The 27,675-nt window shown below is 42.8% G+C and overlaps 1 protein-coding gene across 2 annotated transcripts in view; it reads left to right on the top strand.

The window, feature by feature from the left end:
* Positions 1-27,675, top strand: part of ANOS1 (anosmin 1) — a 133,800-nt gene that overhangs the window by 25,877 nt on the left and 80,248 nt on the right. The window contains exon 1 of one of the 2 annotated variants that reach the window (XM_035115473.3): positions 16,540-17,038. The exons of the other annotated variant lie outside the window; for it this stretch is intronic. Coding sequence (XP_034971364.2) covers positions 16,595-17,038 — 444 coding nt within the window. The 5' untranslated portion in view covers positions 16,540-16,594. Of the gene's footprint in view, positions 1-16,539; positions 17,039-27,675 lie in introns of those variants that run through there. 2 annotated transcript variants of the gene reach the window in all.

The raw sequence follows: 27,675 nt of genomic DNA, 5'->3' as shown, positions 1-27,675 counted from the left end.
TTGAGCCTGTGATCTTCTGCTGTGTGGAACAGCCCCTATGTCCACCACCCAAATGCATCTTCTTCCACCCCTTTGCTTCTCCCCACCTCAGTTTTGGTTCCTGCTTTCATTGTCCCTCCTTTGCACCCTCATCTAAACTATCTCTGCACCTGCCTCATCCATTCCACATTTCCTTATGTATCTCTTCGCCACTTTATTTCCCGGTTCCTGCTCCTGCCTCCTCAATCTCATATCTCTAGGTGCATCTCTTTCTCTCCTTTCTCCTATTTCCCCTACCTAAAAGTCTGCACAACAGCCTGCTATGTGAGTCCAGCAGTTTCATTTTTACTGGCTATTGACATGGGTGAATTAGGCATGCACTGTACATGACCATTTGTTTCCTAGCCCTTTTTTGGGGGGGGCATGATTATTGCTTCCCTTGTCCTCTGTTTTTTGTGATTTTGCAAACCTCAGAGTTCTACTAAGCATGCTTGCATACCCTTCAACTGCCCTGGAAAATACAGGACATCCCATTTTCCCCTGCAAGAGTATGGCAACCATTTTTGCTTGCTCGCCATTTTGGGCTGAGACCTTGCCCTGTAAAGCATTTTTTGGGGAGTCCGCAAACTGGTGCTGGTTGTATGAGTTGCATGGGATCCGGTGTCCCAGATTTGGGCTGTGTTGTGAGGGAGGGTATGTTATCTCTTTTTTGTGGGCGCTTTGGCTCCATAAACTTTGGTGCACCATAAACATTGGGGGGAAAGAGCGAGCAGCTGAAACAGTAAGGAAAAAATAAAATTCTGCAGGGATCTAGTATCAAGGTTAAACCTCACAAATTCCAAAGGGCCAAGGCTAAGCTCACTGCTAGTTCTGAGGAAACTGCACCAGGCCTGAAGGCAGCCTGAGAGGCACAAGAGTGGTCTTTGAGGGAATTGTGGTTAAAGTCCTGTTGGTAGTCAGATAAACACAAGTGGGAGGTCTCGTTCATGTGTGGGGTTTTTGGGATGTGTGTGAATTCTGGCCGCCTAAGAGATTCCAGCAAAAGTATGCAATGACACTGAAAACAGGAAGCCTGTTTTGAACATTCTCACCTCAGCAGTAAGACAAGAATTACATATTCATATATAAACATTAATGAGGAACAGAAACATAAGGAAGGTGGGCTGGATTTGTCAGCATGTCTTTAAAGTTCATTTTTATGATAAATATTTAATTTTTTTGTGTAGGATTGCCTGGCTGACATCTGTCTAGTTCAGAATATTCTGGGATTGAAGAATATTATTTTGTGGGCTGACATCCTGATTTAGAAAGCGGAGGTCACAAGCCTCAAGTAACTTTTTCTGGTGGTGTAGACCGTTAATTTTTAATAAGCCTTGTATTGGTTTTGTCAGGGACTGGGCAAATGCATTTGCTTACATGTACTCTTTCTGTTGAATAAGGTATTTATTGCATTTTCACAGGGTGAGACTACCCTGGAATTATACTGTTATATTGGACAGGATTGATCCAGCAGCACAAAGCATAATACTGGTGGAGAAGAACATCACATCAATGTAATGATGTCTCTGTTTTTGCAGGATGCATTAATTATGCAAACCACATTGAAGACTTATTGCATGGAATGGTGAGATACAAATATTTTAAGTAGGTTAATAAATAAGTTAAATATGCCCACTGAGAAGGGACGCAGGTGGCGCTGTGGTCTAAACAACTGAGCCTAGGGCTTGCCAATCAGAAGGTTGGCAGTTCGAATCCCTGCGATGGGGCGAGCTCCCGTTCTTCGGTCCCAGCTCCTGCCAACCTAGCAGTTCGAAAGCACGTCAAAGTACAAGTAGATAAATAGGTACTGCTCCGGCGGGAAGGTAAACGGCGTTTCCGTGCACTGCTCTGGTTTGCCAGAAGCGGCTTAGTCATGCTGGCCACATGACCTGGAAGCTGTACGCCGGCTCCCTCATCCAGTAAAGCGAGATGAGTGCTGCAACCCCAGAGTTGGTCACGACTGGACCTAATGGCCAGGGGTCCCTTTACCTTTACCTTTACTATGCTCACTGAAGTCAGTGGCAACCCCCAGCCATTGATACCTCTCACCTCCTTTTTCCCAGCACAGTTGCAGTGGAGCATAACTCCTGTGACGTGTGAAACGACCACTTGCTTTCCCTGCCCCATCCCCACCCCAGAATTCCTCCATGGGAACTACACTTGTCAGTTGTCATGTCCTGGGTCACAACTATCATATGATGATGGTTTCAATCTTGGATGTCAGTGGAATTATTGAAGATAAATCAAGTTATTACCATCTCAATATCCCATCTCTAGTTTGGCCAAAGTTAATTCTTGCTCATGTTCACATTTGCAATGGAAAGGAATTATTCCAAGCAAACGACACCGCTGTGGTATTTGTGATGTTAAGGTAGTTTCGACCTGCCTACAGCTGTCAGAATCCGAGCCAAAGAAAGCAACTATATGGGGAACAAAGCACTTTTTGAGAAGGTGTCGTTTTCATGGCGGCACTTCTGAAAAAAAACAACACATTAATTGGACACTGCAAAGCTAGACTAAATTAGACCCAGCAGCTGTGTTTTGGTTTGCAGACAGGTGTGCCTACAGGCCTATATTCTCCCACTGAGCCTCTCCATTTGTCAACAGGCAAAATGCTGAAGGTATATATAAATGCACATACTTTGGTGAACATCTTTTAGGCTGCCCTTCCCCAGTTTATGACTGCAAGGCAAAGTGTTATTGCAAGGCAAACCTGGGTTCTTTGTACGTAATTTATGACGTAGTTTGGAATTGCTGTGGTTGGCATTCTTGCGAGTCTGCAAATAATTTCTGGGCTTCTGATTCCCCCCCTGACAGTTTGCTAATAAGTTTGGCTGGGAGAATGCTAAGCTGTTTGCTCAAAAGCACCATCCTCACTGGTGCTTCAATAATAATAATAATAATAATAATAATAATAATAATAATAATAATAATAATAATATAGTAGTTATTATTTGGTTATTGGTTTGTTTTTGTTTGGTTATGTATTTTGCATTCTTGTATTTTTCTGTCGTGAACCACCCTGGGATCGTTGAATAAAGGGCAGTATACAAATTAAAAAACAGACAGACAGACAGACAATTAGTGAGGTAGTTCTATCAACCACATCTCTGAGCATAGCTGCCAAGTTTTCCCTTTTCTCGCGAGGAAGCCTATTCAGCATAAGGGAATTTCCCTTAAAAAAAGGGAGAACTTGGCAGCTATGTCTCTGAGACAGGCAACTTTCATTTTGAACCCTGAGGAGGCTAATGGAAGCCAACAAGTCAATACCAGAAACAGAGGGAATCTAAGTCACTGACACTTGTATGGGAAAGAGATAACAGCAAATTTTGGAATTCAAGGAGGGAGGGAAGGAATATGGTCTGAACACCAGGTTCCTGGCCATTATTGGAACTGGTGGTTGTGAGCAGGGTTAAGTCTATTCACTGTGTTTGCTCCAGTCTCTACCCTTCTTCAGGTGTTCCTTGTGTGAAGAGGAAACTGCTGCAGGGCCATACACTTACCGGTAGTAGCTCCATCCCAAAATCACATTGAATATACATAAGTCTATTTTGCATAACTCTCTCTCTCTCTCTCTCCATCTTGGAAATCCTATGCAATATAATGCAAGATATGTGTACTGCAAGTAGTTGTATAGAAATGGAATTTTTGTCATGCAGGGCAAGAGACATTCCCTCATCTACAGTATGTTTTCTTTTTAATTGTTTTTTTAAAACTACATATTTATTAAAGAAATGAAAAATAAGAAATGAAAACACAAAAAGGGGAAAGCAAAACAACAATAAACAAAGAAAGAATTGTCAGCCCACATCCACAACAAACATCAATAGATCCATCTTAATATGCTGAATTTCTCCCTTCTATGCTTTTATTAAAGGTCCAGAGATGGCTTGTTGTCCTTTGCACCTGGTCACCTTAAACTTTACCCATGTATTTGAAATATAGTTAAGTTTACCTCTCTTTCTGCTAATAAACTGCCATGCACACTTTTCTCATCAAACCAAGTTTAAGGCTTGCAAAATAAACATGCCAAGGATTATGGTGCTATTACTTTAATGGGTTCTTCTGTCATGAACTTGCTGGTTATCTGACTTCCCGGCTAAAATCTTGGCATGCATATTGATTTGGGGCTGGTGATTATTGTAAATATTCCTTGGAAATGATTATTTAAACTTCAACCAGAATTCATTTTGAATGATCTATTTTATGCACTGTTAATTACTCCATATTACCAGTATGTGGCAGTGTTTTCTGTAGAAAAACAACCAATGACCTTCATAAAGCTGATATTCAGAAAAGGTGGCTTATAGTTTCAGAGTTTCTAGCACCAGAGACTAGTTTCATATGATGGAAGATCCATCTTTGTACTCCAGATTTTGCGCTGGCTTGTTTGGGGACTGTATAAGTGTTGTTTCTGTTAGCATTACCTTCTTTATTGAGCTCAGAAATACCTTTTCCGTTTATCAGCAGGAACATGAGAATGCTATGATGTAATACTTTCTAACATATTATCCATTTCAAAATGGATGGTGAGAAGGAAGAGAATTTCTAATATCAAAACGCAAAATGAAACCATGGCTAATGATTGCTAAAAAGATAGTTCAAAAGGATACGTTTGTTTGCTTAGTGTGTGACTAATTCTATTATTTGTGGCTTCAAAAGGTCAAGCGTACTTCTGTGAGAAATTCAAATAATCATTCCTCTTAGGATTGCAAAAAATGTGAAAACTGTACATATGACTTGCTTCCAAAACCGTGTTCTGTTAACCATGTAGTTTAATCCCTTTCATTGCAATGAAGGTATACATAGATACTTACAAATGTGCTGTTGTGTTTTATTGGGTGTTTCCCTGACTACTTTATTTACAGAAGGATTGAACTAGTATCTGCTGTCTAGAGCTGCAGTCCCAAGCTTGCTTGCTTATAAGTGAGCAGGGTTTTATAAGACATTCCTGAGCTCCAGCTAGCCTGGGAAATCACATTGTGATTCAGACATTATTCCAAATAATGACTAACGAAGTTTAATTGTGGGTTTTTGTAATGTTTCTGTTGACAAACCATAGTTACATCTTTGCATTCACCCTTCAAAGCTGATGTGCACTTGAGACAGGTATGTTGAACAGGAAAGCAAAAGCAGAGAAGCAGTTCTGAAACATGCCTTGCCAGCACATTTTATGGCTCATTTTATGGTTTGGTTCATAAGCTACGCTCAGTACAGTCTGTGGTTTCAGGTGTCATGCAAATCATGGTTCATAGCTATGCAAACAAGCAACAAGTCTTAGGCATATACATTGTGCACCTTCTCCTCCTGTCATGAGTGATGGTTCCCTTTTCTGGTCTGAGGCAAACCATAGGTTGCCATTTCATGTAAATTGGCAAAATATAGCTTGCATTTATTCTGAAAATCAGAACTCAACACTAGAAAGAAACCATAGTTAGGGCAAGCACAAACCATAGATACTAGGAAACGGGAAGGATTTAGGGAATCACATTCACTAGGGGTTGGGCAATGAAAATAACAAATGCATGAACCAGCGGCTGTTTGTGCAGTCTCATACCACTGAAACAACAGGTTGTCATTTTCTCTCTATGATCTCCTTCCTGGAAGGGGGTGGATACAGAATGCCATTTACCTGGAGGCAAGAGGTAACCTTTCACCATATACATACGGTATGTACACTAGTTAAATGCTCACCTTTTTACATCTTCATATGATTTACTTCCTTCCTTGGGGTAAAGCAGTAGAGGAATATTCCTCATGTGCCATGTTTCTTTTTACCGGTAGATTATAAGGACTGTGCCATTTTAATTTTTGTAAAATGGCTTGGCTGCAATTCTAACCTCACTTACTCAGGAGTAAGGAAGCAATAGGACTTCCTTCTTAATTAGGGTTGCACTCTATGTCTTTTTATATAAACAACATATTAAACTGGTGATCTATTCTAGAACAGCTAATTGTCAAAAGGCATTCTCCTGATTTCTTGTTAGTTCTAGCTGCATTCTGAGGACTGGTAATGTTTTTCTCATTATTTGCCATGATGCTACAGGTCACTGGTTATATGCATAGTTACATGAACTGTAGTAAGTTGTCACTTGGTAAATAGCCATCTGTATTCACTCAGAGTATAAAACAGATGTGTAGTGTCTGAAAATGATTACACTAAGCTATTTCACAATGTCAACAAATACAGTTTTTGTCAGTTTATGTACTTAAGACAGGAAGCTACAGCCAATCCTAGCTCTCTGTGTAAATGTTTGCTACATGCACACATAATACACATGTTAAATATTCTTAAGTGAACTGCACTCTGTACATGCCAAGGTGATTTCTGTCTTTTAGTATTACTACTAATTTCCCAAGATGGAGCTCTCTCATTGAAAAGAAATTCCCAGACTTCAGTCATGGCTCAAATCAAGCCTTTCAAGTAATTTCCCTTGGACTTGAGGGGACTTGTACCTACGGTAAATGAATGTACAACCAAGTATTGAGTGCAAGTAGTGTTCACTCTTTATTATAGCCTGATCCTGCACACATCTAAGTTCAATTGAAATCAATAGACTTATTTCCATGTAAATGTATTTTAGGACCGGGTTGGGTGTTCCTGCTCCTTGGAAGACAACATTTTATGTGGGAATCCAATTTTACTGGCATAGAACAGCCAGCCTTTTGTCTGAACAACCAAGCTTCCACTTAAAAGGAATTCAAAGCAAGACTGATGATCTTGGTAACTATGACCTTTCTAACACAACCAACTGCATAATCTCTGTAACTACTCACTTTCAAATGAATAAGGGCTTTATGTCCTTTCTGCAGCTTTTTAATCTAAGGAAAGCAGAATTCATAGATTTTTTTAAAAAAAATGTGAACCTATACAAACATACCGTATGTTGGTAATATTATTAGATGTTAAAGTGAACAATGGAAAGTTGGAGAATTTTCAAACTTTTTTTAAATAAAAAATATCGTACATTTTAAAGTGAATTGGCATATATAACACCTTGCCACACATTGCAAATATAAAAAGTACTGAATCTTGTCAAAGTCATTTATTGTTCCTTTCTAGACTTGGCTTTGCCAGAAAGTAAATGTGGAAATCCTTCTGTGAATCTATTCTATATTTCCGCCCCCTATTATTGTCCATCAGCAAACTTTATTTATTTATTTATTTATTTATTTATTGTTTGTAACGGAATGACACTCTCAGTGCAATCTTGTGCATATCCCCACTAAGCCCCTTTGAACTCAATGAGCCTCACACCATACTTATTGTCATGCTGTAGATGTCACAGTGTGTTGAAATTCCATATGTTTGCTCTGTGGTGGTGTTTCATTCCAAAAGGACAATAATAAATTCATCTTTTAGTCACAGGAGCGCCAACAAGTCCTGAAGCAGAGCCCAAGTTGTGTCAGTTCCTGATGGGTTTCATGCAAATCAGTAAAATAAAAATATGCATTAACTACTAAAGTGAACACATTGATCTAGGGAGGTACTGGTGAGCAGTGCTCCCCCGCCCCAGGGGTTACGCAAGGGTATGCAGGATCATTGTAAGAGGCTCCTGGGAACAGCAAAGTGACCCTGCCTTTCTAGGTGTATGCTTGCTACAGAAGACTGCTCATTTTAGGTTTTGGCAGAACAATAAGCTGTTTTATTATATTCTGGCAGGCCGCTAAGCTATCTTTCTTATGTTTCCCTTTATATTCTTATTTAATTAATTTGGAACCTGGAGCTTAATTGGATTCTTGCTCCACCCAAGTAATATAAATAAAAAAATTGTCCAGTAGCACCTTAGAGACCAACTAAGTTTGTTCTGGTACAAGCTTTCATGTGCATGCACACTTCAGGCACACAAAAGCTTATACCAAGAATAAACTTAGTTGGTCTCTAAGGTGCTACTGGACATTTTTTAAATATATTTTGATTGTGTCTGACCAACACAACTACCTACCTGAATCTAGAACCAAGTAATATAGTTCCCCACAGGACTTTTTTTTTGGTGGGGAGAAGGGGGGTACTCAAGGATATGCAGTACCGGGGCCTCTTTTTGTTGTTGTAAAATAGTGTGGCACTTACTGTAACAACTTCGTGGTGAGTACCGGCACCTATTTCTCTAGAAAGAAAAAGCACTGCTTGTGAGGCTGGTCATCTGTAGTGGCTAGCATGGCTTGGCTGGACACCTTTCTTGACTTGCTGATGTTAGGGGTATCTGCTGGTTACAGAGAAAGAGGATTAAGAATTAAGGTGGCAATGAGATCAGCACGTCGCAGGCTCGTCAGCAGGAATGGTAGATTGATTCTATCGCTGTGCCTGCACCATACTGACTTCTCCCTTGCTCACTCCCGCTCTCTGTAACTGGCAGTGTGCCCAGTATTCAGAAGCCAGGTAAGCGGTGCTGCGCCAAACAAGTGACCACTACTGGTAATTGTTCCAGACTTGTATAGGGGTATCAAATACATCCACCCAATTTTTAAAAAGCAGCATTTTTTTTAAAGTCCTACAACTATAGGAAGAGTTAACATGGTTGTTTGGGGCTTTATTGATCAATATTTTGTTGTTGTCATCTTCCTGGAAATGGGCTTTCAAATCTGCTGGGAGGCTACAGTATGTCAAAACCAGTAATAAGCATTGTCTGGTCTACATGTCATGGTAATCCAAACTATGGTTTTCGGGTACAGTACTAGGCAAATGTATGGGCTCTCAAGGAGGAGGTCCCAGCTGCTTTCCTCCCCCCCCTAGTCTTCTTTTACTCAATGACACAGAGACTGGAGGCAGAAAAAATGGCAATCCTCTAGAATCTGTGGTTGCTGTATATAGCCTCATGGTAAGGCTGAGTCTCCCAGGGGTCTAAAGTATCAGAGTTTAACAGAGCTAAGAGGAAAGTAGCTTTTTAGCTTATATTTCTTACTGATAATATATAATCCAGGACCAAAATATTCTGGCCTATGAGAAGAACTTTATCACCATTTAAAGGTTATATTCACAACATTATGGTTTAAATTAGGCTGCAATCTCTCTCCCTCTGTCCCACTGCCATCTCACATGGTGTTTCTATTGAGGTAAAGCTAAACAGCAGCAGCAGCAACAAAAGTGAGATGTGTGGTTTTAGATCTTAATTGAAAGCAAAACATGGACACAATACTTACGGTAAAGCATTAGCGTGACCAGCTAACCAGTATTTTACTGATTCAACCAATAAAACACTTCTCTCAGCATACCAGTACAGAGGCTTAAAAAGCCAATATACAAACCCTTGAACACACACACACACACACACACACACACACACACACACACACACACATACACATACACACACTACAGAATGGAATGGAATTCTTTCACTCCCCAAATGGCCTGTAGATGAGATTCATACACACATCTTTGTGAATTGGAGGTGGGAGCAGAAAACCCCTGTGTGCACACTGAACAGGGCAGGTGCCGCTTTAGAACCCGGAACCAAACATGGTTTATCAGAGTCGTAATGGGCGGGGGGACTAGCCAGGTGTTTTGCCCCAGGTGAAGTCTCCAGAGGGGTGCCATTGAGGCTCTGAACCTGTGTGTGTGTTTACATAAGTGCATGTGGGTGTGCGGGTGTGCCAAACTGGGTCTTTGACCTGGGTGAAATAAAGTCTAGTCTCCCCCCGGGTTATATTGATTACTTTTTTATTTATTAAAGGTTTTCTTGGTTTACAAATATATGTGCAATGTCTCTCATAACATTTTTACAAATCAGTTTCATTTGTTGAGACATTGGGAAGAAAAGGGGAAAAGAGGTAGACGGGGGAGGGTGGGTGGGGGTGGGGTGACGATGTTTCTATTTTGCTTAATATATGTGGGTTTTTTGTCAGCGTCACTAGTGTAGGTTCTCTGCTGTTCGCTTGTGTTCCTTTGGTGGTGAGAGATGTTGGGGTTGGCCTAGGATATGGTTGTTCCTTTGTGGTTGGCTGTGGTGGTCTTTGTTTCGTGTGTGAGTGGGGTGGGTGGGTGTTTTGGATCAGGTTAGCCATATTGATTTGTATGCTGTTGGTGGATTTTTGTCATTGCCTTGTTGGGGGAGCCATATCTGTTAATACTAGTGAGTTGAGCAATCTGAAGCCCAATCCTATGCACTTTTACTTGGAAATATGCCCCACTAGTGAGCTGATGCAATGCATATTTGTTCAAAATTAACAGGCCGAGTTCAATGGGATTTACTCTTAAGTAAATTTACATAAGAGGGTAGCCACTGTGGGACTTATTTCTGAGTAAAGTTACATAGGATTGGGCTGCAAATTTCTTGTGTCATGCTTATCTTCATGGAATGGAATGTGTGCTTAGCTGCATATTTAATACAAGTTAAATTCTTTCAATTCCCTGGCATTTACCTCTTAAATACCTTTAATCTTAAGTACATCTAATGGAGGTTGGCAATGGAGTCCCCTGCTAATATATTATAGAAATGAGTCTAATGGGGGCAGATCAGTTAGACATAAACAGAGTACGTTAGGTAGAAGTGATACACTTTGCAACACTTTGTTTCATTTATTTCTTTTTGTTTCTCTTAATAACATGCATCTCTATTGAAAAGGAACATACTGATATAGCATAGGCACTCTTCAGGTGTTCCTTTCATGAAGAGGCAAGGGTGGTAAAAGGGGGGGCAGTGGGACTATGCTTTTAGTCCAGGGCCATCTTAAGTGGGTCAGGTGCCCTGGCGCCGTGGTGCGCGGATCGCTCCGGCGCCCCCGCCCCGCCCCGCCCTGTTTCTTCCAGCGGCTGGTGGGCGGGCGCAGCGTGCAGCGTGGTTTCCTCACGGCTTTGCCGTGTAGCACCGCCCTGGCGCCCCGCGCCACCCAGCCTTCCCCTAGAGCCGGCCCTGTTTTAGTCAGACACCCCCCCCACCCCAAGTCTCATGGCTCCTTCTGACCATGCAATGTTGGGGCCCTGTTCTACGCATGGAGACTGATGGCATGGTTTAGGAACCCTCATCTCTCAGGCTTCTAAACTGTCTGGAGCATATCCACTGCTATGGCAGAGGTGTATGCCCACTGGGTGGTTACCGGTATGCCCATTGGGTGGGGGGGAATGGCGAGCCATATGACTTTGGGAAGTGTTGCTAAACATGCACTGCCACAGCCCCTTACACTTTGCATGAAAGTAATGCCTGAAGAAGGCTAAAGTCAGTCAAATGTATATTATAAACGGTGTGAGTATAAGGACATTGTGATGGAAATCTGAACTCAGAAAGCCTTTCACTTTTAAGACTCCAATATCCTCCAATTACACCTTCCTTTCTTCAGATATAGAATCATACAGGGCCAGCTCTAGGTAGAGCCCCTTTGGCGCGGTGCGCCAGGGCGCCAGGCCGGTAGGCAGGGCGCCGTGCGGCAAAGCCGTGCGCGATGTGGAAACCATGCTACACCCTACGAGGGCGGGGGCGCCGGAGCGATCTCCACCCCTCAGCGCCAGGGCGCCCGACCTGCTTGAGACTGCCCTGGAATCATAGTAGAGTTGGAAGGGTCATCTATTCCAACCCTGTTCAATGCAGGAATCTCAACTAAACCTCTGCTTAAAAGCATCCAAGGAATTAGAGTCCAGCACCTCCTGAGGCAGACTATTCCTCTGTCAATCAGCTCTTCCTGATGTTTAGTTGGAATCTCCTTTCTTGTGACTTGAAGTTCAGGTCCTACGCTCCAGAGCAAGAGAAAACAAGCTTGCTCCATCTTCATGTGACAGCCCTTAAGATATTTGAAGATGGCTATTACCAGTATATCTCCTCTCAGTTTCCTCTTTTCCAGGCCAGGTTGAACATACCTGACTCCCTCAACTGTTCCTCATAAGGCTTGGTTTCCAAACCCTTGATCATCTTGGTTTACATGTCTACATGCAGGCTCACATCCCAGTCAATTGCCCTTTGACTGCCACTCAAGAGCTTTCTGATTAAGATAGCAGACAATATTGAATTTTCCTTTTATGCTCTGGCTCCTGGGAACAGCAAAGTGACCCTGACTTTCTGGGTGCATGCTTGCTACAGAAGACTGCTTATTTTAGGTTTTGCCGGAACAGTAAGCTGTTTTATTATGTTTTATTATATTTTGGCAGGCCAGTAAGCTGCCTTTCTTATGTTTCCCTTTATATTCTTATTTAATTAATAAAACTTAATTAATTTGGAACCTGGAGCTTGATTGGATTCTTGCTCCACCCGCGATACAGTTCCCTCCAGGGCTTTTTTCCCAGGGGACATGGAATACCAACACCTCTTTTTGTGTTGTTAAAAAGTGTGGCACTTACTGTAACAACTTCATAGTGAGTATGGCGGGTGGAAAGCTGTGCTTTTCGTCAGGCTTTCAGTTAAGAGGGGAAGATGGGCTGATGCTTGAGTGGTGTGGACTGAGAACTTAGCTGGTGGTTGTGTTCCTGGGTTACGGTATTAACAGACAGAGAAAATTATATCAAAAGTTTGAAGACTGTGTGACTCCATGAATTAAGGCTTTCACAGAATTGTAGAGTTGGAGGGACAATGAGAATCATCTAGTCCAGGCATCCCCAAACTATGGCCCTCCAGATGTTTTGGCCTACAACTCCCATGATCCCTAGCTAACAGGACCAGTGGTTGGGGAAGATGGGAATTGTAGTCCAAAACATCTGGAGGGCTGAGGTTTGGGGATACCTGATCTAGTCTAACCTATGTCTTGAGAGGAGTTGAGAAATGGAATGTTAGGGTTTGCAAAACAAATTGGGGGGGATGGGGAGGTCTCGGATATTGCTTCAAGTCTCATAGGGAAGTACTCATTCTTGTTCAATTCAGTTTACTTGCATCCCTACCTTTTTCAACTCTTGTTTTTTATATTTATTTTTAATGTTTGTTATTGGAAGTTGCTTTGAGTTCCTTTTTTGGGGGGGAGAGACTAATAATACTAATATATTATAAGCAATACTTTGAGAATTCAAACCACATGGTACAGTTAGAAATGTATGCCCACACCAAGGCATATTTTCATAATACATATAGCCCAGCATGTACATGTCAGGGCCAGCCTGGTCTCCAGCTAGCAACAGCCATAGACACATCCAGTCTCTAGATTCCTGCTGATGACTGAAGTGCAGCTGAGAGAGGTTACTTGAACAAGCAAGGGCAGATGGCCAGGCTTCTCCTGTTTATGCCAGGCATTGCCAATCCAGAGGCTTCATACTGCCTGCCAATTGCCTGGTCTCGTCTTGCACGTTCCTTATTCCCTTCTGCACTCAAAGAGTGTTATAAGCTGGGTAAGCAAACACACTAACTTCCAGGTAGCTTTAGGCTGCAATCCTACACCCAGTTACCCAAGCCTCATTGAACTCAATGGATCTTATTGATGAGTAGTCACATATAGAATTGCTCTGTTACTAGATTAGGGTCCCAGCACTAGGCATAGCTGCCAAGTTTTCCCTTTTCTCACGAGGAAGCCTATTCAGCATAAGGGAATTTCCCTTTAAAAAAGGGATAACTTGGCAGCTATGGCACTAGGCTGCGAAGTATCTCTATTACAGTACTTTCAATTTACAGATTCTGAGGTTGTGTGAACGCCAGTTATAATAGCTAAAAATAAAAAAGAAAGTACCATAGTTCTTATCCATAACTTCAGTAAACTTTTAACAGCTCAAGATGTTTGGCATTTTAAAATGTTGCAGTTTTTACCTAAGGGCACTGGACTTAATGATTTCAAAATTTCATGTTTAAACAACACACTGAGGTTTTCTACAAGCTTCACCTGCTACATTCAGCATGAAATTGGAATAAGCACAGCTACTTGGAAACAAGTCTCACTTTAAACAGAAAGGCTTAGTTCCAAATAAATATGTTAAAGATTAGGTTGCCAAGCTATTATCTCTTGACACTTTTTTCCAGCCTTAGGAAAAGGAAGGTTTGTAGTTCAGTTGTGCCAAGCTATGGTAGCTGGGGGTGCAAGAGGGGCTGAAGTTTCTGCTGTTGCCACAACATGAAATCACTGCCAAATTCCAGGCAAAGCCACTGGCAAGACTCAGTGCAGAACCATGCAAATATTCCAGGAACCTTTGGAGCTGGAAAGACCCTTAGGATGGTGCTGCATAAACAGAACCTTCTTGCCAAGGTTTCTTCCAATCTCCTATTGATATTGGCAAGATGCAAATTTATGTTCATCTTTGCTTGAATGTCAGAGCTGCCCTCTTGTTGCAGCATTGCCCCAAGTGATACATATGTCCTCTTCTCTGTTTTGATGGCAGTTCACAGGATTAAAGCAATTGACCATTTGCTGATTTTTTAAGGCAAAATGATATGTTTAGTTAAAAAACAACAACTCATGAAATATTCCGGCAACCAAAGAAATATGAAATTTGGACAAAGAAAATGCAACAGGGTCTACAAGAATTGAAAAATGTCTGTTCTTATGTCACTAGGCTTAGTGTGTTTGTGACTATAAGCAGTGTTTATATGCACATCAGCTAATTTTATAGAACATATTTGTCTGCTCTTATGATATGCTTAAAGAGTAAAACAGTTTTAAGTAAAGAGGTAACACCACAGCTCTAAATATTCTGCTTCCATAACTGTCTTCTCTAAGGATTTGTGAACATTTATAAGTACAGTCATACCTTGGTTTGTGACCACCTTGGTTTGTGACCACTTCAGTTTCTGACCACCACGGACCCGGAAGTGTTTGCATCTGGGTTCCGCGGCACTCGGATGCGCAGAAGCAATCTGCGCAGCGTGTGTGTGCACAGAAGCGCTGTATTAGTGCTTCACGCACGCGCAGAAGCGTGCATCGGGGAGCGACCAATTCAGGGAGCGACCGGGAGCGACCGGCTCCCCGGAACGGATTGCGGTCGCAAACCGAGGTATGACTGTATATTAAGTGGCTGTATCCGAACTTTGCCTTAGGCCACAGTTTCAGTTTCAATAACTCCTGTTTTTCCATTGTCAGGTTTGGAAATTCCTTCAGTGCCAGACGGTTGCATTTGAACTGTTACATTTGAGTAAAGAGTCACTGATACACTGTATCTAGTTCACTATTGACTTACTGGTACCTGAAAGGACCCCCTCTGTCACTGAGCTATGGTTCCACCTGATTTTCCTGTGTATGCATGATTATTAAACCATCCTAATAACAACATGCAGGATCTGGTAAGACTGCTGGGTGTGCCCCTTTGGAAGATGCAAGACTGTGTACTGAAAAGAGTTTGTGCCAGTATTAAGATTGGTGCTTTTAAAGTCAGCACCTAACTTAAAGGTGTCCTCTTAAGGTGCAGCCTTAAAGCCTGTGTCTGGGTACAGTGGGCATTGTCCTGACGTGGGGCAGTTGTCCCTCTCTTTTATTAGTTCTCTGCCCCAGACCACAGGTGGCAACTCCAAGGGGCAGAGGTCCCTTTGCCCTCCCCATAAAATATTTGAGGGGGCCAGGCCACCCCATAGTTACTGGGTATTACCATTCAAATGGTGTTTGCGCGCCATGCTATGTGATCGATTATGCAGCATGAGGCTTACCTGCCCCCCTACATTTTATTCAAGATGGCACCCCTGCCCCTGACAATACCAGCCCTACCATTAGATAGGAGGCGGTGGATGCCTCGGGCTGCTTGTTTAGAGCAGGGGTCAGCAAACTTTTTCAGCAGGGGGCCTGTCCACTGTCCCTCAGACCTTGTGGGGGGCCGGACTATATTTTGAAAAAAAGAAGAACAAATTCCTATGCCCCAACAAATAACCCAGAGATGCATTTTAAATAAAAGCACACCTTCTACTCAAGTAAAAACACCAGGCAGGCCCCACAAATAACCCAGAGATGCATTTTAAATAAAAGGGCACATTCTACTCATGTAAAAACATGCTGATTCCCGGACCATCCCTGGGCCAGATTTAGGTGATTGGGCCGGATCCGGCCCCAGAGCATTAGTTTGCCTACCCATGGTTTAGACTAGAGAGTGTCAGAAAAGGGATGCTAATAAATAATAATAATAATAATAATAATAATAATAATAATAATAACAACAACAACAACAATTCTTATTTTTTACTGTCGGGGAGGGGAGGCACTTGTGGGATTTCGTGCCTCAGGCGTCAAAATAACTCCATACTTGTGGGGCTTTTTGTGTGTGTGTTTGTGTGTGGGCGCTCCGCCTCAGGCAGCAAAACCTCCCCTCAGGCCCTCATCCCTTCGAGCCTTTGCCCCTTTGCCCGCGCGCTGCACTTCGCAAAGGTGCTCCGTCAGGTGTCTGCGCGCGACAGATGTACGATTCCCGCCCGCCTGGCTGGAGAGGGGCGCACGTCTTCGCGGGAGCTTCGCAACGCTTCAGCCCGCGCCGCGCTGCCGTGTACAGCACGGCAGAAAGTTCTTCACCCGAAGCCTCCCGCCTTTTCAACAACGCCAAATCCCCCCCCCGCCCGCCCGACTACCCATTCCCTCGCTGCTTCAGCAGCACCGCCGCGACTCGCGCGACCTGCCCGCCCCCCTCCTGCCGCGCTGCCACTCAGGCCTCCCGCAGCCAATCGCGCCGCCTTCTGTCACCCCTCTCCCCACCCCCTCCTGGGAGTGAGGGGAGGGCGGTGAGCTCGGCGGAGACTGGCGGGGGGTTGAAGAGAGTTGGATGATTGAACTTTTTCTCTCGCCCCCCCCCCCTCCTCGCCGAGTTTGTTCTGCGCGCCGAGGCTGCCTCGTCTCGCCTCCTTTTGGCTCAGTGGCGCGCGCCGAGCGTCCTGAAGGCGGCTGCCGTTGGGGCTTCGCTGCTGCTGCTTCTTCCTCCTCCTCCTCCCGCGCTTCCTTCTCGCCGGCGCGCATTATACACAAAGCCATGGGGTTTCAGGAGCCCGGCGTGCCTTTGACCCTTCTCCTCTGGATTACGGCTTCTTCCTGGGGCTGCCTCCCCGGCGTGGCGGCCGGCGGCGGAGGCGGCGCTGCTGCTGCTGCAGGAGAGGCGGCTCGCAGGCAGGACGACTCCTTCTCGGCGGCCAGCGTCTACGGAGCGAGGTGCACCTCCAGGTGCCTCAGTCTGCAGATCACGCGCATCTCCGCCTTCTTCAAGCATTTCCAGGTACGGGCGGCGTGCGGCGGGGGGAAAGCGAGCAGCTTCCCGGGCAGGCAGGGCGAAGCCTCTCTCCCTCCGCAGAGACTTCGTTCGCACCTGGCTTGCTCAAACTCGCGCGCTCCTCTCCGTGGGAAGGAAGCGCGAGGCTGGGCAGTTTCAAGAGAGGGAGCGGGAGAAGGGGAACGAGGGGACGTGACGGGTTGCGGACGGCACCTGCGCGCAAGGTTGAGGAGCCTCATTCGCGTTTTACGCGAGTCCCGTGGAACACGGCGGGATTTGCTCCCCGGGAGACGCGCGTAAAGCTGGAGGGGGAGTCTCGGGAGGGCTGCGTTAAGCGTAGTGAGCGGAGAGCGGCAGTTGTTCCCCCCCCCAATTACTTATTTACACAAACCCAATGGTCTCTCTCTCTCTCACACACACAAACGTACGTCTCTGTGATTCTAAGGGTGAAGTGGATTCGTGTTTGCATTGACCACAAAACCGGAAGGTGGTCAGTTACTCCGGATCAAGCCACGCAGATCTTGAAGTAGGGGCGACAGGGGTGCGTGGTCTGACAGGGCGATCTCCGAACCTCTGAAAGCAGATTATTTACTCCTAAACAGTCCCTCGCAACACGACTAGCAACACACACAATTTAAAAAACAAATAAATAAGGGCTGACGTCCCCTTTCCTTTCCGCGATGCCTGTTCACGTGTGGGACATGTTTCTCATCTACGTTAGTATAGTCATTATTTCACCCGAGTGGCAAAGAGGTCTCTGTTCTTTCTAATGATTGCGAGTAACTAGAGAGAGCTGGTTTTTCTGGATTCATCAACCCATGATAAAAGTTTGTGGTTTCCAGTAAGGTTCTTTCTTACTGGAAATCGGTATGACATGCCTATATTGCTTGACTTCTGAAATTGCTGAAAAGGTAGAAGAAGGTTGCCCCATAAAACATTCAGTTCATTCTTACTGGTTCCTTTCAGTACAAGCATGCGAGTGTCTGCATGTGTGGATGAAAGAGTCCTGGTAGATGCTGAAGTTGTTCTTACACTTCGCTGTGGTTGAATGCAGCCCTGCATTCTACAGATGTGTCTTTGCAATCAGGCTCGCAACCGGTTTGCTAGTTTGATTGGCCAAGAACAGTTCAGCACACAAGCTGCTTGATTCTTTTCAGAGTTGCAGGCTGCCTGATTCTACTGAAATCACGGGTTTTAGATGTTGCAGCCTGCCGAACGCTGGCTGCATCGGGTTGGGCTGTAAGTTCAGAAAACAGGGGCACTTTGAAAAAGGTGACCCCTGAAGGCAGGGAGGGAAGAAGTTAATTTCTTATGCATGTGTCCCACTTACTTTGCACTTCTTTCTCTGGCAGTTATTTTGATAGCACAGTGTGTGTAATGTAGCTTCTGTGCTTCCTGCCAAAGGCAATGTGCTGGAGCAATTCTCCCTGATCACTCACGTGCAGATCATGTTTTGATTTTGCCTGGAAAAAGAAGCAGGAGACGATAATGGCTCAATTTCCCACCAGTGCTTTTGAGTCCAAAAGCAGCTGAATGGGTGGTGATGATGTGATAATCAATAACTGTGTTTTCTGTTACCTACCCTAAGCATTTTTGCAGCATATCGTATCTTGTTTCATATGTGTGCACTCCCTTAAAAAGTAGGCAAATTTGATGGTACTGTGTTTTAGGTTGACATTCTGAAAGTATGAAGTGGTAAGATGATGGGCCCCTAAACTACTTTATATTCAGAATTCATGTGTGTTGGGTAATAGTTTTTTTTCCTTCTGTAAAGGTTTTCTTGATTTTCATTGTTTCAGAAATTCATTTATATAATTGTCCATTGTCAGAGCAGAAGAAAAAAGATACAGCAGAACATCCCTCTATGCTGCCTCTTAGAATATGGATGTTACATTCAACCATGGTTTTATTGTGTAGAATTACAAAAACCTCATACAGAATAGGTACTGGTTTCCTGAGTGAGGGGGTTATTCTTGTAGCCTTCTGATCAGGCTTTTTTTAAAAAAATTAATAGAAAAAAAATTCAGGCTTTTCCTGCCATCACTTTCTATGCTTAAACTACAGTTACTCTAAAAATCCAGTTGAGCACAACCTCTGTGATCATGTGAGGCTAAAAGCACAAGCCTTTATCTTGGCACCTACTCAAAAGTAAGTCTCATTATGCCCAATGAGGCTTCCTCTTATGTAAAAGAGTATAGGACTGTGGCCTAATTGTATTTTTTCCAGTCCAAAGCTTGCTATCTAAATACACATCTGTGTCTCATAATTATATTCCTTGGACCTTTGAACCTTGCTGCTTGTATGGGTATGCATGAATCTATTAGTGTTGTTTAGGTCTTCTTCACTTCCTGGCAATTCCACCATGGAACAAAATCCCCCAGGTTATCTGTTCTGCCAGTGCAGCTTGCATGAGTACGGTAGTTCTGGGATAACCAAGGCAGGGATAAAGGACACCTTGTTTAACCAGGAGGCTATTTGTGTGCATCTCTTGCTTATTGCAAAGTGTTCAATCAACAGCGTGGGAAGCTGCCAGGTGGGAGGGATGCAGTGTGTCCCCTAAGGCTACAATCCTATGTCCAGTTAAGTGTGCTTAAGCCTTGTTGAAATAAATAGGATGTAGGCGTGTTACAGGGTACAGAGTTGTAGTCTAGTTGTAGAGGGCACCCGCTGTTAAATTTATACAGATGTGGCCTGCATAGCATATCTTGTGCCACAGAGTTCTACTTTCATCAATTTGAGTATATTTTATTTCAAAAATAATAGCAAGCTGGCTGCTGGTAACTCCAGTATGGACACATTTATCATATCCATAAGTTCTTCTTCATTTTAAAATTCAGCACATATTGCTGACACAGTGACTCAGGAACTCTGATACATTAAAATACTCTTGATACATCACGGTTGCTTGGTTTTTAAACAAGCCCACTTTAAATACTTTCTCTGTTCACGTGTGCTGTATCCACTTTGGGGGGGGGAAGGAGAGTGTAATAATTGGAGTGGGCAGAGATAAGTTCCTGTGCTCATTTTGAAGCGTTTGGTGGGAAAAAGCAGCTTGGATGTGAAAAGCTTTTGCATATAAAAATATGATTGAGCCTTTCCAACTGGTGGCAGGGAACATCAACATTTGTAGTGTATTTCTGGATGAGCTAAGCTCTCACATTAAATAATGCAGAGCACAATGTATATATGATTACTTATATTCCATGAAGTAGACAAGAATTACAATATAGACTAGTCAGCAAAGATATGGCATGAGAGTCACTTATTACCTGTGACTAAATCCTGCTGACTCAATGGGAGATCATACTAAGCAAATGTGGATAGGATTGACTGCATCTGTTTGTATGGTGTACTCTGTAGCACACGTCTAAAGGTTGAAGTAGACTTTGGTCCATTAAAGTTTATGCCATAGTGAGTTTTTTTAGGCTATAATATGCTACAAGACCTTATGGTTCTTACTAAAGAATGGTTGTGAAAGGTGCTATTCATCTACTTTTGCATTTCCTGCCCCTTTTTGCATTCTTGGGAGCAATATCCAATTTAGTCCTACTCAGAGGAGATGTAATGAAATCAGTGGGTCTGCGTCTATTACTCTTATTTTTCATTCACTTTCATATTTTCACTTATTCTTTACTTGGTTGTTGAGACCTAGAAAAAGAAGATCTCAAGCATGAACTGAATGAATTGTAATAATTTCCCAGCATCCCATTTGCAAGTGAAAAATAACACATTCACTTTTTTAGACAATATCTTCATTTGAATGCACGATGTATGTATGATGATTCCAAAGCTCAGCAACACAAGACAAAATCAAATCCAGTCTAGATGATGAAAAAGTAAAGAGATAGACCTTGATTGTCATCCTCACTATTATCCTATGGAGCACTAGGAACAATCTGTGGTAGGGCAATAGCATTTTTTTCTGTCTATGAAAATGCCTACTTTTGTAGGCAGTATAGTACTCTTCACCAAGGTGAACCAGAAAGAAGAAGAATCAGAAGTGCATTCTATTGTTTCAAGAATCATGGGTGTATAGAGCATGTGTGCGTGCACACACACACACACTGTAATCCATCTGCATTCATGATTAGTACAGTTAAGTATAGATTAGATAAAGATACACTGGATAAAAATCCAAACCAAAAACTGCCTTCTATGAACAAGTCTTTTCTTCAGGAGATATATCAGAAGCTGGAAATTGTTAAACCCAGTTAATTATCTTGAAAGGGGATTAGTCCGCCCCCCCTTTTTTTACTGTTGTCAGTTGGTTGTAACTCTTTTTGTTTTACAGTTTCACTGGCTAAAGGAAGCAATTTACACCAGCCAGTTCTTAGAGAAAGGCCTTTTTATGTGTGTGCTTTCTTGGCATGATTTCTTTCTGAAGTAAAAACTGCTGACAGAATGCACATTGTCAAACAATAGTGATTACATTTTAATTAGCTGGGGTGAAATAAGCTGCAAATTACTCAGTTAGGACTTAATAACTGGCTGGTCCCCCCCATGTGCAAATCAATTGCAAATCAGTGGATTTAATCCTAATTTGCGAAAGAAAAATTCAATCTGTCTAAATTATAGGGGATTAAATACTTCTAAAACTTGAAGCAGTGGTAACATACAAAAGGCGAAGTGCTCTTGTTAATAAAGGTTAAACTTTCTGTTCTCTTTTAATTGAGAAAAGAGAGGAAGTGAAGAGGGACATCTTAAAAAGCAGAGACATCACCTTGCCAACAAAGGTCCGTATAGTTAAAGCTATGGTTTTCCCAGTAGCGATGTATGGAAGTGAGAGCTGGACCATAAAGAATCGCCGAAGAATTGATGCTTTTGAATTTTGGTGCTGGAGGAGACTCTTGAGAGTCCCATGGACTGCAAGAAGATCAAACCTATCCATTCTTAAGGAAATCAGCCCTGAGTGCTCACTGGAAGGACAGATCCTGAAGCTGAGGCTCCAATACTTTGGCCACCTCATGAGAAGAGAAGATTCCCTGGAAAAGACCCTGATGCTGGGAAAGATTGAGGGCACAAGGAGAAGGGGACAGCAGAAGACGAGATGGCTGGACAGTGTTCTCAAAGCCACCAACATGAATTTGACCAAACTGCGGGAGGCAGTGGAAGACAGGAGTGCCTGGCGTGCTATGGTCCATGGGGTCATGAAGAGTCGGACATGACTAAATGACTAAACAACAACAGAAGAGGGATATGGCAAGCATAACATTATCCTTACTACTTGGGATATACAGGTGATGTCCAGGTCAAGCAGGTGTGGTCAGCATTGTTCTCTCATGAAAAGAAAGGTAACTTTGCACTGTTACTTTACTATAGCCATTTCAGAAGGACATTTAAAGTATAAATGATGCTGCAGTACAATAATTCATTACCTGCCTTCAGAATTTAAAAGAAGTGAAGACTGCTATAGCTTGAACAGCTGGACCAATTGTCTTATAGCAAGAAATACAAGACTTGCATGTTCCGTCCTAAGAGATATCTGATTCATCTGCACCAGTCTTTGATTTACTGTATGGAGACATTGCTTTGATGGCGGTTACTAAGCTGGTCTCAAAGGAAGTAAAGTAGGTTAAATGATGCTTTTTATTGGGCCACAATCTGTGGGGAATGGTGTACAAGCTTTGGAGTTTTGTCAAAGCTGGGGTTTTTTTTTATAGTTCCATACATACACACTTTTTCTCTACATAAACTGCTCTGGAGGAAATGGGATTGAACTGTTTGTGTGTTCTGTAATTGGTAAAAAAAAGGATAGTTCAACTCAAGTAGTAAAATACCCTTGTGCACTTGTGAATAGCAATAGACGTGTGGCACTGCAGGGCAGAGTGTGGTGGATTACAGTTGGGAGAAAACATAGCTAAATTTTTGTTGTGTGAAGATGGAAATAGGTCGTGCTCTATTGTATTAGACATCCACATTGTGCACATTATTTCAGAAACTTCTGTGCACCTTGCATAGTCCAGTTGTTGTTCATATTCAGTTAGGTAGTTGGCTTTGGGCCAAGGAGAATTGTGTAATTTCCCCCCTCAGTCCTGAAGCTCACTAGGCAATCTGAGGCCAAACCTGTGGAAGAAAGTACTGTAGTTGTGAGGCTAAAGTGGGATAATAATCTCCATGTATGCCTCTTGGAGCTCCTTGGAGAAAGATCAGGAGTTGAGATATATCGGCATGACAAATACAAGGCTATTAAGAACACAGTCATAGCCATAGTTTTCAGCCATAGTTGTTGAATTTGAGTCTCAGTTCTAAGATGTGAATGGCTTCTACTCTTCTTTAGGGGGTGAGATAAAACCAGGGGTCGGCAAGGCTTACCGGGCATGGGCTGGACAGAAGCGATTTCTGGAAGAGAGACCCTCTGCTGTGCTGTGCAGGTTTAGCACAGCGGGCGGGGACTTGCCGAACGAGCGGCTTGGTTTGGGGGTGGCTCATGGGCCAGTTAAGCGACCCTCATGGGCCGCTTCCAGCCCATGGGCCTTAGGTTGCCGACCTCTGGATAAAACCTCTTAATCCCTGCTTGGCTATGAACCATATTGTAGTGTTTCTTGTGTCTAATGACTCCATATATCATTTTTGTATAATACACTTCAGAATTTGCTATAATCTTGGGAGCATGGCAATGAAACACTAATTTGGATTGAGCTGCCTGGTTCTCTGTCATGCATGAAAACTGCACCAACTGTGGAGAAGCTTAAAGACACAAGGTTCTTTAGCACAACAGAACTTTCTGGTTTTGTGGTTGGATGTTGTGTCTTGTTGTTGTTGTTGTTGTTGTTGTTGTACAGTACTTTTAGCTTTGGGGAAAAAATTATAGAAATATCTTAATAAATGAAATAAAAGAGAGATGTGTGGGTGTGTTTCTTAACTTTTACCAACTCGTTAATGTTTTCCTGTGCAATCTCTCCAAGTAGGCCCAAGACAATAAAAAAAGTCTCGAAGGGAAGCAATGAAAAGGAAAATGGACAAGCAACATACCTGCATTTCATGCTTAATGTTTTCGTTGCTTCTGTAAATGTAGTCACTCTGGCAAGAATGAAACTATTTCACTTCCTGCCATGTATAGATCTCAGTAACTGTGTAACTGTGATACGCTTTGTAGTATCCATATGTAACTTTACCAGTGTCATGGATAGTTCTGTTAGTAGAGAATCAGACTCTTAATCTCAGGGCCATAGCTTCGAGCCCCATGTTGGGCAAAAGATCCCTGCATTGCGGGGTTGGACTAGATGACCCTTGTGGACCCTTCCAACTCTACAATTCTAGGTAAATTTAGTATGCTACATGAAAAAAATTACTACACTTTACCCACACATTCAGAGATGGGCAGCCTGTGGCCTTCTGGATGTTGCTAAACTATAAATCACACCATCCCTGATAATTGGCTATGCTGGCTGAGGCTGATAGTAATTGGAGCCCAACAAGCTGGAGGGCCATAGGTTCTCCACCCCTGCTTTAGACAAATGGAAAAGTCTGTATGTCTGTCTAGAAGAGATGCCTCTGGAGAACCTTCAGATTTCAGTGTATTAGGCTTTTATATGAATCTCTAGAGCCATGTAGTCTGCAGAGCATTGCTTATAATGTGATAAAATAGGAAAGACAGTATTCTTAGCCCATATGCACAGGTCTGATCCAGTTCCTATTCCTATGTTCTGTATTCCATTAGAGGAAAACCAGGCTTTTTGAGAGTGGAAAAGTGCAGGTGGATACACATAGGCAGAATAATGCTACCTAATAAATTACATTGTGTGTTATGTTGATTAAGTGCTAGACATGCAGATGTTTCCATATAGAGTTTAGTTGTGTAGGTGGATTTCAAGGTTCTGGAGATAATCCAAAATAGATTTCTAAGATGAAATCTTGGATATTTAAACTTGTTTGTTTAGGACAGACATCAGGGAATCCCTGACTGATTAATGTGAATTTGCTTCTTAGTAGTTTTTGGAAATCCCATACCTCCCTTGAATCTCATTTGTGTGTTATTTTTTTCATTTGTGTGTTGATGCTCATCGGGAGTCTGTGTAAGCTTTTACAAGAATGATCTTGGAAAAAGCAAACTTACAGAAGATAATAATTTCACTTGCCAGTGAACCTTGATGCCCCATTCCAAAATGTGTGCATGTTTTTCTTTATTTCAACAATTTATATACCCCTTAATATCGTGGTTTCTAAGTGGTGTACAATATATTTTACACCCTAGATAAAATCAGTCAAAATGAATCATAAACCAGAATAACATGTAATGTGTCTGCTAATATTTATTTCAACAATGCATCGTGACTAAGGATCCATTTCTTCAAACAAATATTTAGGACGCAGAGTGGAATCTGGACCTGCACAGTACTACATCAGAATATATACTTAAATTCTTCCATGTGTGAATTTGGGTGAAGAATTGGGAGTGGTCAAGCTGTAGAGGGAGACTATTTCAGGGGGAAAATAAATACTTTATGAATGTATGAAGCTATCTTATAGCAAATTAGACCTTCCAACCTAATATTGCCTGCTCTGACTAGCAGTGGGCTCCCAGGGTATTTTTCAGCCCTGCTGCCTGAATCCTTTTGAATCCTTTTTAATGGAGAAGCCAAGAACTTAACCTGGGAACTTCTACATGCATGTTCTCTACCACTGAGGGTGTGTGCGTGTTTGCAGGTGTGTATAGTATGTACAGTGGTGCCTCGACTTACGAATTTAATCCATTCCGAAGGCACCTTCATAGGTCGAAAAATTCGTAAGTCGAAAAGCGCCATTGGAAACGTGATTTCCCATAGGAATGCATTGGAAATGGAAAAATTCGTAAGTCGAAGCAACCCCATATAAAAAATCGTAAGTCAAAAAAACCCTATCTAAAACCACGGCGGTTTCCGTTCGGATGTCGAGAAATTCGTAAGCGTGCGGGCATTTGCTCCATTCGTAAGCCGACAAATTCGGTTGTCAAGCCGTTCATAAGTCGAGGTACCACCGTATGTATGTATGTATGTATGTATGTGTACATGACTAAAGGACTTCTCTGAGCTGGAAGACCTTTTAGCACTTTTATAGCATGTACCACACTGCTCATGTGCTACCTATATGTAAGATGCAGTTGCAACTCTGAAAATTGTAGCCCTGTTTTGAGATAGTCTTGGTCAGTGTTTCAAGGTAGTAATGATAAATGCAGTAGTAACTTTGCGCTCCCTTGGTAAGGGAATGGGTTGCATTCTTTTGGGATCCTTGGTGCCCTAAATGATGTGGAAGAATTAAACACTTTATATTCTTATACTGTAAATCAGGCACTCCCAACCTTCGGCCCTCCAGATGTTTTGGACTACAGTTCCCATCATCCCTGACCACTGGTCCTGTTAGCTAGGGATCATGGGAGTTGTAGGCCAAAACATCTGGAGGCTGCAGGTTGGGGGTGCCTGTTGTAAATAGTTTACAAACATGTATGCACTTTGTTATTCAACTCAGAGAAGCTATGAGCTATGCCATGCAGGGCCACCCAAGATGGACAGGTCATAGTGGAGAGTTTTGACTAAACGTGATCCACCTGGAGAAGGAACTGGCAAGCCACTCCAGTATCCCTGCCAAGAAAACTCCATGGACAAAGACAAAAGGCATATAAAAGTTATGACGCTGGAAGATGAGCCCCTCAGGTCGGAAGGCGTCCAACATGCTACTGAGGAAGAGCGGAGGACAAGTACAAGTAGATTCAGAGCTGATGAAGCAGCTGGGCCAAAGCCGAAAGGACGCTCAGTTGCGGATATGCCTGGAAGCGAAAGGAAAGTCCGATGCTGTAAAGAAAAATATTGCATAGGAACCTGGAATGTAAGAACCATGAATGGAGGTAAGCTGGATGTGGTAAAAAATGAGATGACAAGAATAAATATCGACATCCTGGGCATCAGTGAACTAAAATGGAAGGGAATGGGCGAATTCAGTTTGGGTGACTATCATATCTACTACTGTGGGCAAGAATCCTGTAGTAGAAATGGAGTGGCCCTCATAGTCAACAAAAAAGTGGCAAAAGCTGTAATGGGATGCAATCTCAAAAATGACAGAATGATCTCGATACGAATCCAAGGCAGACCTTTTAACATCACAGTAATCCAAGTTTATGCACCAACTACCGGAGCTGAAGAAAGTGAAATTGACCAATTCTATGAAGACCTACAACACCTTCTAGAAATGACACCAAAGAAGGATGTTCTTCTCATTACTGGGGATTGGAATGCTAAAGTAGGGAATCAAGAGATAAAAGGAACAACTGGCAAGTTTGGCCTTGGAGTTCAAAATGAAGCAGGGCAAAGGCTAATAGAGTTCTGTCAAGAGAACAAGCTGGTCATCACAAACACTCTCTTCCAACAACACAAGAGACGACTCTACACATGGATATCACCAAATGGGCAGCATCGAAATCAGATTGATTATATTCTCTGCAGCCAAAGATGGAGAAGCTCTATACAATCAGCAAAAACAAGACCTGGAGCTGACTGTAACTCAGATCATCAGCTTCTTATAGCAAAATTCCAGCTTAAACTGAAGAAAGTAGGAAAAACCACTGGGCCAGCAAGATACAATCTGAATCAAATCCCTTATGAATACACAGTGGAAGTGAGGAACAGGTTTAAGGATTTAGATTTGGTGGACAGAGTGCCTGAAGAACTATG

The sequence above is a fragment of the Zootoca vivipara genome, chromosome 4, assembly GCF_965207765.1.
Source record: "Zootoca vivipara chromosome 4, rZooViv2.hap1.1, whole genome shotgun sequence".
Lineage (NCBI taxonomy): Eukaryota > Metazoa > Chordata > Lepidosauria > Squamata > Lacertidae > Zootoca > Zootoca vivipara.
The sequence above is the reverse complement of the archived record's forward strand: the minus strand, read 5'-3'. Positions and strand labels throughout refer to the sequence as shown.